Here is a 14,582-nt window from a genome sequence, read left to right as displayed (position 1 = left end):
GTGCCTGAATGGATTTCCAAAACCCGGCAGTTTGTCCAGGTTTTGGAAAGCCTTGCGCTCAGGGCCGCATCTGGAGGGCTTCTGAGCATGCGCGGATGCAACGCGATAACATCAGAAATGTGCATCATTGCATCGCATCCGTGCATGCTCTGAGGTCTTCCAGACATGGTCCCGAGCTCAGGGAAGAAGATATGAGGCCCATGTGGGGGTGGGACTGGAGACGGAACGGGATGTGACTGGGGGCAGAATAGGGTGAGGCCACTTGTCCTCTTTTTCTTTTTTTTAGGAGGAAATCTGATAACCGTACTTGTGTGCAAAAGCCCTCCTGGTGTGACGTTTAATTTTCTGTACTATTTTTTTCCCCTTATTTTGAAGCGGATAAATCAGCAACCCTCACCTAGAGTATTAACATCTCATCTCCACCCTGATAACATCCCCAAGTCATTCTTTACAAATAAAACAAAGGTAAGTGCCTAATTTTGTTCCTGTCAGGATTTTCTGAATATGGGATCTGTTTATCTGCATCCTTTGGGTTGATGCTGATGCACTGAGCAGCCTTAGTAGTATTTAAGAAATAAATGAAATTACATCTCAGTTTGTTTGAGTGGAATACTTAAATTTCTACCATTGTTTATTTATAGAGTATCATTAGCCAACATGTTTCCTCAATAATGGCCTCTTTTACAAAGACACAGTAGCAATTCTTCCGCAGCAAATGTACCGAAACCCATTCAGTTCCTATGGGCTTCGGTGCAATTGCCCCAGCAGAATCACTATCGTGGCTTTGTAAAAGTGGCCCTAAGAGCCAGATTCTATAAATCCCATGCATATCCCAAATTGATTTAACAAGCTTAATTGGTGTGGTAATTAACCATGCCATTGATCTTTAATTTAAAAAACTTTAAAAAATCAATTAAAAGTTGTGTGTGAAATTCCAAATGGCACCTAGCAACAGCTAAGTTGAGGCGTCTTCCGATACATAATGACGCCTACCTGAAAAGTAGATGTGGTTGGGGGCGGATAATAGGCATGCTAGGCTTAGGCATTGCTAGGTGTCCAACATAGGCACAAGTAAATTAGGCCAGGTAAAACCTTTCAGAATGCTCCCCAGCAGGAAGGATGCCTAATCCCTCCTTTTGTGATCCCCCAAACCCTCCCCAAATGTTCACCGGTAGGAGGGATGCCCAATCCCTCCTGCCAGACAACCCCCGCATGATTGATCAAGCTCTTCATCAGCAGGAGGGATGCCCAATCTCTCTTGCCGGACAACCCCCCACCCCCGAACCCCTGCTGGACTGCCCAGCCCACTCCCTGGATTCCCCCTTCATCCCTACCCAGATCCCCTCATCCCCGCCAGGACCCCCCCAACCCCACCTGAATCACCACCCCCCTAACCTTTTCATGATGGCCTGACAGGTCCTCCGTCCGTCTGGCAGGCCCGCCTTCCTCTGAATGGTGGGCCTGCCACTTCCTGGTGCATTATGGGATACACCGGGGAGGGGACTTAGGCACGTGGGTCAACTGGAATCTTAGGTTGGCCAATGTGCCTAAGGCCCCACTAATAGGAGGCCCTAGGCTAATCAGGCCCTAGGCCCCTCCCTAGTGCATCCCACAATGCACTGAGAAGGGGCAGGCCTGCCATTCAGAGGTAGTCGGGCCTGTCATCTGCCCAGCCATAACGAAAAGGTTAGAGGCGGGTCTGGGAGAGTGGGGAGGTTTGGGTGGGGTTAGTTGGGGTCTGGGTGGGGATGGAGAAGGGGTCCGGGGGGTGGTCTGGGCATTCAGGCAGGGGTTTTGAGGGGGTTGTCCGGCATTCCTCCTACCAGTGAAAACCACAATCGCGCAGAGGTACCGGGGCGGAGGATTGTCCGGCAGGAGGAATTGGTCATTCCTACTGCTGGTGAACGTTCGGGGGATCGCAGCAGGAGAGACTGGGCATCCCTCCTGCTGGGAAACACTTGGGGAGGATTCTGGGGATCGCAGCAGGAGAGATTGGGCATCCCTCCTGCCGGGGAACATTCCGGGAGGATTCAGGCCTGCCACGATTGTTATGGATGCGGGGCAATGGGTTGCCTGGGCCACTGAGCTGATCGCGGCAGCTGCAATCAGCTTAGTGGCCCAATTTGGAACTTATACACTGGTGCCTCACACAACGAACTTAATTGGTTCCAGGAGCAAGTTTGTTATGCGAAAAGTTCGTTATGTGAAACGCGTTTTCCCATAACAATACATGTTAAAAAAAATAATTCGTTCTGTAGCATAAAATATGCTAAGATGACATAAAAAAAGATAAATTTATCTTGTTAGAGCTGGTGTTAGACACAACTGGGGACTGCAAAGTCCAGGCAGAGGCTTACGGCTCTCTTTGACCAGGGGGGACAGTGCCCTAGTTGCACTACCCTAACCCTATTCCTGCTATGTGTGACTGTGGTATTCTGTTAGCATGATATTTCTGTGTAGCATTCTATAATAATTTGGCTTATTCAATTTTCTTGATAGTAGAGGGGATATATGTGAAGGGGAGGGGAGACAGGGGTTTTGTTGATCCTTGCTGTGTATTATAATCACCCCCCACATACTCCCCAGTACCTTTTTAATCATCCCCCCTCGGTACCTTTTTTAATTCCTCCCATCTTTCCCAGCCAGTGGCGTACAGGCCAGAAGCGCAGAGATCAGGAGCAATTCCTCTGCACGCCTGTGTGGGCCCATGCCGATCTCCGAATGGCTGCAGTTAGTTCTTGTGAGTCCCGCGAGAGCTGACTGCAGCCATTCAGAGATCAGCGCAGGCCCAGGCAGTAGCACAGAAGGCTTGCTCTTGATCTCTGCGCTTCTGGCTGGGAAATTTGCTAGACCACCAGTTACGAGTGAGCGGGTGAGATTAAAGTTGCAGCAGTGGTGGCTTTTTTAAAAAAATATGTGGCGGCGGGGGGAGGTTTAAAAATATGCGGTGGCGGCAGAGGCTTAAAAATATGCAGCAGGGGCGGCAGGTGGGTTTAAAATATGTAGCGCCACTGCACAGGGAGCCAGGCGGAGAGAGGGCAGTTAAGGATGCAGCTCGGGCGACTTCGTTGTGGGAAACAAGACCTGAAGTTAGTTGTGCGCAGCGTTCGCTGTGCGAGGCGTCCGTTATGCGAGGCACCACTGTACCTGTTTTGACGGTCTAAATCAAAACATATAAGTTCCGTCTGGCAACCTGTCAAACTTCTTTGATTATGGCTGTCAGATGACTAAGTCTAGGTTGGCCCACCTCCCGCCCTAGCCACTCCTCCAAAAACTCCCCTTTTCGCTCTGGGTGTACAGAGGCAGTGAAAAGGCCTAAGCTGGTTTTAGATATGTCTAAAATCAGTTTTGATTATCAGTACTTGGAGGACCTGTATTTTTGATCGTCCAGGTACCGACTTAGGCCGGGGTTTGGACGTTTTTTTGTTTTTTTTTTATTATGAGTCCCCAAGTTCTCTGTAAAGCAATCTAAGTGACTGTGCAGATAATGGACTTTAACACTCATGTTACAGCCAAGTCTGTTGAGATGAAAAAGCATATCCTCTACTAACTGTGTGTGGTTGTCTGCCTTCTTGTTGCCAAGAAACTTTTTCACAACAAGAACAAATGAAGACCAGGTATATGATTAAATTTCATTCACTGATGCTATGAAATGTGGGTCATTTATAAGTTGTCTGATCTGTGGACCATTGAAAATTCCTGCCTTCAGTTTTTCTATAGTAAGTCCAGGTAACATATGTGCTATGTATTTAATGCACGAACCGTCTTTATTCGAAGCCTTTACAGATTTTCATCAGACCTAACTTTATATGTAGTGGTGGCAATATGATTCTATCTCATGCTACCAAAGGTTCATTGATTACATTTTGTCCTCCGACCACCATATATCCCCTTGGGGGCCGATCCTTTTTTTGCTCAATGTTCATATTTGGCTCTACTATCCCAAAGGCATATCTACTATACCATAACCATATCTAAGAAACAAGATCTCATGTGGTCTATCCAATGCAATTTTCCAAATCAACGTCCCAAATAACCCCAGGAACAGGTCAAAAACCTAAGGCATCAAGAAAAAAAAAATTTTTTGTTGGCCTGTGAAATGATAATTTGTCCAGTTATCCAATTACTTTGTTAATCTCACTAGTAGCGCATTTGATATCCCTTAGCCATGATTAGCAAGCTCGGTTCGGTAGCCACTGGGGGGGGGGGGGGGGGTGCAGCGGAGAAGGTCATCACAACCAAGGTTTTGGTGACAGTGAAATGTTTTAATGTATGGAACGGGTATAGTTTCATCAACAGCTTTTCAGAAATTAAAGAAAATGGGTATTGGAGGATCGCAGCCCTCTTCCTCTGTAGTCTGATGCTGTGGCTGCTTTTCTGTGCAGTAAGTGGGGAATATTCGCCTGCCTTTGCTCTTCTTCCCACTGGTACCCCTCTTCATTTGCTGATGTTTAGCGGCACAGCATCAAGCCCTGCCCTACTGCTGAGGTGGAGTTTGTGATCTTCCTGCTTCAGCAGTGGGCTCATTGGTCTGGAGTCGGAGAGATTGGTGCTGCATTTATTGTTGTTCTCAAATAAAACCTCAATCTGCCATGCAGCCGGAAACCGTCGTGCAGCATTTTGAATATAACTGCTGTGTTCTATTGGGTCTGCGGGCTTTCATCAGTGGCCTTGCCCGGTGTTCTCTGCCTGGAGCTGCCTCCTGTAATGGCTGCGGGGAGTTTGGCTTGATGATTACATATCTTGATGGCTTATGTTGGGAGTTCCAGAGGGTTTGTTATTCCCGCACTTCTACCTTGGATCCTTCCTTGCTCTGCTGGCCTTCCATGGGTGAAGATGGTGAAGATGAAGTGGATGTGATGCTCTATTGGACCTGGAATTTTTAACTTATTTTGTTTTATTTTCTTTGGTTTGCTTAATTTTTGCTCTCTGTTTTACTTTGTATTTCTTTTAATTTCTGCTTGATAATGTATTTATATTTATTTTGTTTGATTTACTACTCTACCCATATTACGTCATTCTTCTGGGTTCCTTTTAACAATGTTTTAAGTTTCTCTGGGGATCTTCCATCTTTCCTGCTATTTATCTCTATCTAATTGATGATTTTCTCTTAGGCATTTTCATTAGATTGGGACACTACAGTACTACCTATACTGATAGGCAAAGAACAGAATGGCTTCATGCAAGGTAGACTTGCCAGTGATAACACCAGACTGTTCACCTCAATTATTCAAATTGCCCAGCATTCATCTCATCCTTACCTGGCTTTAGCTTTAGATGCTGAAAAAGCATTCGATCGAGTTGAGTGGGATTTCCTATTTCAGACACTGTCTTGGTTTGGGTTTTCTGACAAATTTATATCAATGGTCCGGTTGTTATACACTAGGCCTTCTACTACTGTCAGAATAAATGGTTTAATTTCAGAAATGTTTTATCCCACTCGTGGTACTCGACAGGGATGCCCATTATCTCCATTATTATTTAATTTGGCGCTGGAGCCTCTTCTCATCTACATTCGTCAATCTCCTGAAATAATAGGTGTTCGCTGTGGATCAACTGAACTTAAACTTTCTGCGTATGCGGATGACGTGTTAATTTACACTGATCCTGCCTCGTTGCCAATTTTATTGCGTTTGATTAGTTCTTATTCCCAATATTCTGGTTACAAACTTAATACCTCTAAAACAGAATTGCTTCCTCTTAATGTGGGCTATGATCTATAAGATAAAATCTTATCTCCCTCCCTTCCCACCCCTTCATAACAAGTAGTCCCCATATGTCTTATCACGAAGACCACACACCATTTTAGTAGCCTTCCTCTGGACTGACTCTAGCCTTTTTATATCTTTTTGAAGGTGTGGCCTCCAGAACTGTACACAATATTTTGAGAACCAAAGCAGGCAGAGGTTGTGAACCTGTGGTTCACGAACCACGTGCAGCTCTTCTTGCATGTGGCTGCGGCTCTCCAGGTCCTGATCCTTTAATCTCCCTCCCAACCCCACGATCCCCTCCCCTCTATCGGACCTACCGAGGTACCTAGTGGTCCAGCAGGGGTCTTTGTGGCAGGAGCGCAGTCCTCTCACTCCTGCTTCCTCGTGGCTGCTTTCTAAAATAGCTGCCGTATCCTCTTGCAGCTGCTCATGGCATTTCCTGTAGTACTGTGAGCTGCTACGAGAGGTCGTGGCACACATTTTAGAATGCAGCTGCGAGGAGGAAGGAAGGAAGAGGGCTGTGCTCCTGCCATAAAGACTCCTGCATGACCACCAGGTACCTTGGTAAGCCTGGCGGGGGGAATCATGGGCTTGGGAGATTAAAGGGTCGGGGCCTGGAGATGGGAGATAACCTTGGCTATGAGTTGGAGTTGGGGGAGGGGCAGGGGAGGGAGGGAAAGATGAGAGGTGCAGAGACCTGCAAAGGGTTTAAGAGGAGAGAAGCTACACCTTGTGGCTCTTTGTAAACCTTGAGTCACACATTTTGGATAAATTGGCTCTTTGTAAAAAGGTTGCCGACCCCTGTGCTAGTTAAACACTTTATTGGTAGTTACATTAAAGGTGTGCATGCTTCCATGATTTCTTTCATTTTAAAGATATAGCCAGTTTGATCTGCTCATCATATTAGAAAAATTATAACAAAAAAGGTACAGAAGGATTTTACCATAATTAATGCAATTTTAAAAACTGTGATAATAAACCATTATCTATACAATCAGATTGCATATGGAGAACCTAATACAAAGAAATCAACCTACTTCTGATTACTTTTTTTCTGAGCACTGATGATTACATGAAACATTATAATGAAGCCATGGTGACAAAACAAGGTAGCACTGCATAGCTATACTTTTGTGACGTCTCTAAAATGCCAAGCCTGATTACTTTTGTGTCTTTGCCCGTTAACAGAAACTGGTGATCTTTCGAAATCCAAAGGATACAGCAGTGTCATATTTCCATTTCTATAATAATAATGCATTACTTCCTAACTTCAGCTCCTGGGATGAGTTCTTCCAGCACTTCATGAGTGGAAAAGGTACAGTGAAGTTATGACTGCTTGTAGTATTTAGAAACACCTTGATTTCCCCACCTATATTAAATAACAGAAGTCAAAAACTAGGGGACACTCAATGAAGTTACATGAATAGGAGGAAATATTTTTTCACTCAAAGAGCAGTTAAGCTCTGGAACTTGTTGCAAGAGAATCTAGTTATCATGATTAGCATTTCTGGGTTTACAAAATGACCCAACATGGGCAGTGTTTCGGCAAAATAAAAATGCCTTCCTCAGGGGTCTTAAAGGGTCCTTGGCTGTCTTAAATATAAAAACATAAAAGTCATTTTAAGTTAAGCAGTGGTAGCCGTCTTACTGCTGCCTAACTTAATTGGTTTAATTGGGTATAAATGGCGCAATAATTGGTCGTAAAAACAACTCGGATGTGTGAAAATCAATAATGTTAAATTGTACACTTTCACCAAAGCAATATAATAAATGTCGCAAAAAAGTGAACAGTACTATTGCAGTTTCAATGAAGAGAGTTTCAAATGAATGGAGGAAAAAGCCTCAGACTGGAACCCTTCCACCACCACAGTGGTGGTCCAAGGTGGTTGGGCGAACACCTCACTGGCAAAAAACCTCCAATCTTGCACCCACAAATTGTAAACTTAAAGCAGGGCTGTATTGTGCAAAAAGATAGAGGAAATATCCACTTATCTTATCGGTTGATTGGTACACCGACGATGGCCAGCGTTTCACATATCTGCCGCCTCAGGGTGTAAAGCGATCAAACTAAAACCAGAATAAAGTAAAACTTATATCAATAGACTGGACAATTGCACAGCTTCAAAAAAGAAAAATATAAAAAGAAGCCACAGAGACATACCTTTAAACAGGACGCAAACCCGCATCTCATGATCAAAAGATGGCTGCACCACGACTGTACTGGGATTAATATAGCTCTCCCGGGTAGCAAACCCGGAAGTGAATACGTGGCAAAAGTGCTACTGAAGGAAAATAAATGCTGACTCGTATGGAAAAACTTAAGTGAAAGACATTGACCCTAGGCTTCAAAAATATAGGCTTGTGAAACCCTGGCCTATAATTCCAGCACCTAGGGTCCTTGCTAGGCGCTGGTATGCCCGATTCTATACGCGGCGCCTGTTGGTGATTGAAACGTGGCGGATGCCAGTTTGCTAGCATAGAATCAGCCTCGCAGTGCATAAACCTGAACAGGCCATGCATATATGCCATTTCTACATACATTCTTGCTGAGTAACCTTTGTTATTTTAAGAAAGGTTTGGACAAGTTCCTGGAGGAAAAGTCCATTGTCTGTTATTGAGACAGACCTGGGGGAAGCCACTGCTTGCCCTGGATCAGTAACATGGAATGTTGCTACTCCTTGTTTTTTGGCCAGGTTCTAGGGACCTGGATTGGCCACCATGAGAATGTGCTATGGGCTTGATGGACTATTGGTCTGACCCAGTAAGGCTATTCTTATGTTCTTATATTACTCTAATTGTACTTTTTATTTCTTTTTTTGGGGGGTGGCAATTAATACTCTGTTACATTAATTCAACCACTTAAAAAGGATGGGCTGTTTTATTTCAGCTGGTCATTTGTCAATGGGTGAGCTGCTTGCATCAGGCATTCAAAATAAAGTTTTTGTTCAAAATTTGAGACATCATAGATAACTTACCAACAATCATCCCCAAAACAGTAACCTGGTCAGAACAAGAGCTAGCTGTTCATTCATCATAAATTGGTGCAGTATATGAAAATTTACTTCAATCAATCCATAATATTACAGATTTGGACAGTTTCAGTTGTAAAATTCTATGGGACAGCCAGTGACCTCCAGATGCAAAATAATTTATAATATTTGTAGCAGAGACACATTTTGTACCCAAAGGGAGTCAGTGCTGCAGATCATCAGTGGAAAAGAAATACTTTATCCACAAAGCCAGGATGACCTTACTCAGATATTGGTTAAACAGAAGTGGAAAATTTAATCCCACAAAAAACCAGAAGAGATTAAGAGGCACAGTTAATCAGTGACTGCAAATTGAATTTTCTAGTACAAAAGGCATATGAGTCTTGAACCAGAGGGTAATTCACCTGTAATCATTAGTGGTGTAGAAGCCGTCATCTACATTTTTTTGGCTCCGCCTCCTCTATTCCTAGGGTTACCAGATTTTGCATCTGGAAAAAGAGGACACAATGCCCCCACCAAGTTCCACCTCCAACTCCAGCCCCACGCAAACCTCATCTCTTCGGGCTGCGTCTGGAGTGCATCTGTGTATGCGCACATGTGACTTGAAGATGTCGTACACTTGTGGTTTCACCGCATTGCATCCGCGCGCACACAGATGCACTCCAGACTTAAACCCAATCTCAATAACTTTTGAAAACCTGGACAAAGTGCTGGGTTTTGAAAAGCCATCCGGACGCCTTGACAAAGAGGACATGTCCAGATAAATCCAGACATCTGGTAACCCCTATCTAGCCCTGCTCTTGCTTTTCACTTTCTCCTTCTATACGCAAATTGAAAGTGTCTAGTTTGCTCTGTTTTAGGTTTGTCATTTTTGGACTTTTTGGTCTACTTTCAGAGGCTTTTTGGTGCTACAAAAGTCCCCGGGTTGCCTGTGTTAGCTCTGCCTGGGTGAAGATGGACTCTATGTCAGAGGTCTGTAGCTGGGAGGGGAACCCTATTTCAGGACACCTACTTAGCCAGCCTGCACAGTTTTGTGGCTTGGGGACCATTCCCCTTGTAGCAAAGCTAGCTCTTGCTCATTTGAGGAGTGTGTGGCGCAGTGGTTGGATCTACAGCCTCAGCACCTTGGGGTTGTGGGTTCAAACCCCGCGCTGCTCCTTGTGACCCTGGGCAAATCACTCAGTCCTCCATAGCCCCAGGTACGTTAGATAGATTGTGAGCCCACCGGGACAGATAGGGAAAATGCTTGAGTACCTGATTGTAAAAATCCGCTTAGATAACTTTGATAGGCGGTATATAAAAATCTAAATAAACTTGAAACTTGAATTTCTGGAGTTTGAGCAAGGCTGTGTGGCATCCATGTCAGTCCCTGGTATTGGTTGCTGGCTATCTCTCCTCCCCCCCAACACACACACAGAAGGTACACGAGGAACTGTAGGGGTCTGGGTTTTCAGGCTTTCCATCAATCTGAGTGCTAGTCTGAAGAAACAAGTATCTGGAGAATTTTTGTATGCTTGTCTGAGGCAGTAGTCTTCACCATCTTCCAGCTTCTGTTTCAGCTGAAGCAGGCGTAGCACAGTGAATAATGCCTATTGTAGTCTATGGGAGATATCGGGGAAGGGGGTGTCTTTAATTGTCTTTTTGGGAGCTTCTGATAGTTGGATTTGGGTTCCCTACCTCCAAAAACCCCTTTCCCACATTTTTGAACTTTTATATAGCTCTCCTGGGCCATTTTTTTGGCACCAAAATGCTGTCACACTGGCTATCTTGGATTTTTCAACCTGATTTTAAAAGCCTCTGTTTGCCTCAAAAACACCTCGATTTTGATTAAAATCTTTAGATGTGGACTCCTCAGTCTGTTTTAACCCTGATCCATACCAGATTTGTGCTGGATGGCCAACTGAGAAGCATCCTTGTTTCACATACCACAGGGCCAGCGAGGGGGGCAGGAGCTTTGAGTTTAGCCCCTTCTGGTCTCTCTAGGGCAATGGAGTCACAACTGGCACATTTTGGGGGGAAGAACTCAGCCCTGGAGCCCTTGGACAGTGATTCGGCGTCTTCGGTGAAGGACAGATGCACACACATCTCTGAGCCCACGAGAGACAAGGGGAGTCCATGCAGGTATCCCCATTCATGGATTTACCACTGATTTTGTTAAACTTGTTTTTAAAACCTATATGGGCTATTGGGGCCCATCTGGGCTCATGCTAGTTGTTGCACATGGGGGTTTTCACATGCAGACAGTTCCTCTTCAGGAACCGGAGGTCCAGTCGGAGAAAGACTGGGATGACTGGGGGTCAGAATCAATGCATTTGATCCCTCAGAATGAATCTTCAGTTTTGGAAGATTCAGGGTCTCGGGCAGGGGCCAATGGTAAGGAGTCTGCAATGACCCAGCAAGACCGTGGGAACTCACGAAGTTGCCACAGGAACTCATGGCAGCCATTCAGATACCGGCTTTGCATGGGGCAGGAGCACAGGAAGATCGCTGCTGCCCTGGTTCACCGCTGTACCACCAGGGAATTAAAAGATACGTGGGGGAGGCGGGAGGGATGTAACAGTTGTCACAGTCAGCTGGGACAGGAGGTGGGAGGGATCTCACCTGTCCTGGCCCACTGCTGGACCACCAGTTCTTAAGGCAGGCCCAGTGGAGACCTGCAAGGCATCGGGAGGAAGAGGGGACAAGGTACAGGGCAGGAAGGGAGGGGGGCTGGGTGCAGAGTCTGGCAGGGCAGGGGAGGACACTTGAATATTAAACACCACACTCCCCCCCTCCCCCGGTTTATATTCGAGTCAATCTTTATTTCTTCTTTGGGGGGAAGATTACCTCGGTTTATATGCGGGTCGGCTTATATTCGGGTATATATGGTATGTGAACAAACCTCACAGTCCGTTGCACCAGATGAAAACGCAGAGTAATCTTGTCGCTTTCATTTCAACATAGGCTATTGCAATCCTACACTGAACTGCTGCTTGAAAAAGATGAGTCCTAAAATGTTTCTGCAATATTTTTGCATGTATAATTTCTGCAATGCAGGGTAAAAAGTCTCATCTAATAACGCAAAGATAATTTTCAATGAATGGTAAATCAAATGAATTAAAATGGTTGTAAGAGCCCTACTTTATTATGAACAAATAGGTCCTAATTTTATAGCAATGATATTTTGATCTTCTCCATTTGCACTAATGGTTTAATTTTATTAGTCATCTTGTTCATTGCAGTCTGCTGGAGCTCTTATTTTGAACATATGCTTACTTGGAATGAACACCTTGATGATGAGGACGTTCTGATCATTACCTATGAAGATTTAAAAGAGGTGAGAGCTCAGAATACAACATTTTGCCACGGTTTCATTTAGCATCTCATAACTATTTACTTCACAGTGCACTACCAAAATGTGTGTTAAATTGAAATTGTGGTTGATTTTGTCATTTAATATGTGTTATTTGGACAGAATCATGCATTATTCTCTTACAGTGTATTAGTAACTATCGGTCTACTCTACACTGTCTTTTGCTCCTTCAAAAGAAGCTGAATCATGACCTCTATCTTTAAGCAGTGGCATAGTAAGAGAGAACATAAGAACTGCCTTCTCCGGATCAGACCCATGGTCCATCGAGTCCGGTGATCCGCACACGCGGAGGCCCAGTCAGCGCCTCTCCTCCCCTCCCCCCGGCATACCTCTTTAAAATGTTCGCAGACGAGAGCAGCATCTTCAATTTGCTGCTCACTCCAGCATCAGCTATCTTCTGATGTCACTTCCTGACCACTGGACCAAGTTGTGACATCAGGACGGAACTGAAGTGGGTGGAAGGTGCTGTTGGTGATTATTTCAAGAGGTACATGGGGGGCACCCAGGTGGGTGGGGAAGAGTGGAGGGGGCGCATGGCATGGCCCCTTGCTTCGCCACTGTCTGTATGCATATGTAGGTGGAATAGAAAATTCTGATTTTGTGCTATTAATTTACTTTCTATTGTTTTGTTCCTCTTCATTTTGTCGATTAAGAAATGTATTCTTTGATAGTTTGTTTCCTATGTATTTTCATGGGATTTATGTTAGGATTTGTTGAGCAAATACAAACAAATTAAAATGAAGTTCATTTTCCATTGAAACTAGTAGAAAAAAATGCAGTCTAAAGAACTCCATGCCTACCGCAGGAACACCACCTGTTACTACCTAAATCACAGGATAAATACAGGTTTCCATAGCTGTCAGTCAGGAGCTGTTCATAGACACTGAGGGGCCTGTTTACTAAGAATTTAGCACAAATGTTAGTGTACAGTAACTGTTTACTTGGATTAAAGGTATGCATGCATGAGGACATCCTCACCATCCCAAGTCCAAGGGTTTTTGGGTGGCCTCACATTTTCCACCATGAATGTAGTGGTTAGAGTGGCTTTTGGGTCTGGGTCCTTCTCTCTATGGGTCACTAGCCCACTCCTCCCCCCCACCTCCCACCCAGGCTACTTAAGACACCTCTGTGCAGCTCTACTAGGCTTTCCTATAGCAGGTGCTGATGTTCCAAAGGCAGGTTTGTATGTTTTTATTCTGAACTTTGGGGGGGGTGCGACAGGATCAGTGAACACGGAGGGAGTGTATGTGGTTCTTTACTTTGTCTCTGCAGTGGTTATCTGGTCACTTTGAATACCTTTTTGGCACTTATAACTGTCTTTACATCATCTAACTCACAACGTATAAGTTTCGTCCAGGAAGTCTCGTAAAACATTTGATTATCCCTGCAGGATGACTAAGGGCTCCTTTTACAAAGCCGAGTTAGCAGTTTTAGCACACGCAGCTTTTTAGCGTGCACTAAACTTGCGCTATGTGACTAAACTAATGCTAGCTCAATGCTGGCGTTAGCGTCTAGTGCGGCCGGCAGTTTAGCGCGTGCTATTACGCGCGTTAAACCGCTAACGCGGCTTCGTAAAAGGAGCCCTACGTCTAGGGAGATAAAAGTTGTCACAGTTGACCAGGACAGGAGATAGGAGGGATCCCTCCTGTCCGGGACCAAACAAAACACAAAATAGTGCATTGAAGTAAAAGAGAAAAATGTGCATTTTGTGTGGTTAATTTATCCAAAATATGTGACCATCTCTAAAAAAAAAAAAAAAAGGTGACTAGAATCTCCAGAAACCAAACAATTTGTAATATAATAGTTCAAACTCCATCCCTTTCTGTGAAAAAAAATAAAAAGTTACAGAAGTTTAAACATGTAACATTTGCAGCAATTTTCAACATTTTGAATCTGCTAGATTAGTCTTCTTTTCTCAGAGACAGTCGCATATGTGTGTGTATTTAAGTGTTCTGAGCATCTTTGTAAATCAGAATGTCTAAGTGAAGTCACGTGACATCATAATACCAGAATGGCCTTAGTACCAATCCCACTAAGAAAGAGAGGAACGATTTTGCAGATTATGAAGACGCATGTTCTTTGCATGTAGTTTGAACTGTGACCTTTATCTTTCCAGAACCTGGTGGCAGGAGTGAAACAGATAGCTGAGTTTTTTGGGTTACCTCTGACTCAGGAGCAGATTCGGGAGATTGCAGACAAGAGCACTTTTCAAAATATGAAAGCAAAATCTCAGAAGACTCACGGCAATTTTGGTCATGTCATCTTCCGAAAAGGTGAAATTTCAGACAATTAAGCCTGAATTTTAAGAGAAACTTCCAGGCATCAAAAAGATAATGTTAAGATTAACCCTTTAATCCCAAAATTAAGGAGAACAATATGTAACAGTCCAGGGAGCAGAAATTTCTACAGGAATCCAGGCCCAACTCACGGCTCTCACTGCCATTTAAAACTGAACATGGCTAAAACCGAGCTTCGTATCTTTCCTCCTAAACCCACCTCTCCTTTTCCCCATTCTGTTTCTGTTGATAA

At 44.3% G+C, this 14,582-nt stretch overlaps 1 protein-coding gene across 1 annotated transcript in view; it reads left to right on the top strand.

Annotated features, from left to right (window-relative positions):
• The window catches only part of LOC117356987 (sulfotransferase 6B1-like), a 40,036-nt gene that overhangs the window by 13,124 nt on the left and 12,330 nt on the right, over window positions 1-14,582 (top strand). Inside the window, exons 3-6 of the mRNA XM_033937033.1 lie at window positions 376-465; window positions 6,900-7,026; window positions 11,923-12,017; window positions 14,170-14,326. Of these exons, the coding sequence (XP_033792924.1) occupies window positions 376-465; window positions 6,900-7,026; window positions 11,923-12,017; window positions 14,170-14,326 (469 nt within the window). The remainder of the gene's footprint in view (window positions 1-375; window positions 466-6,899; window positions 7,027-11,922; window positions 12,018-14,169; window positions 14,327-14,582) is intronic.

The sequence above is a fragment of the Geotrypetes seraphini genome, chromosome 3 (assembly GCF_902459505.1).
Source record: "Geotrypetes seraphini chromosome 3, aGeoSer1.1, whole genome shotgun sequence".
In the NCBI taxonomy this organism is placed as follows: domain Eukaryota; kingdom Metazoa; phylum Chordata; class Amphibia; order Gymnophiona; family Dermophiidae; genus Geotrypetes; species Geotrypetes seraphini.
The sequence above is the reverse complement of the archived record's forward strand: the minus strand, read 5'-3'. Positions and strand labels throughout refer to the sequence as shown.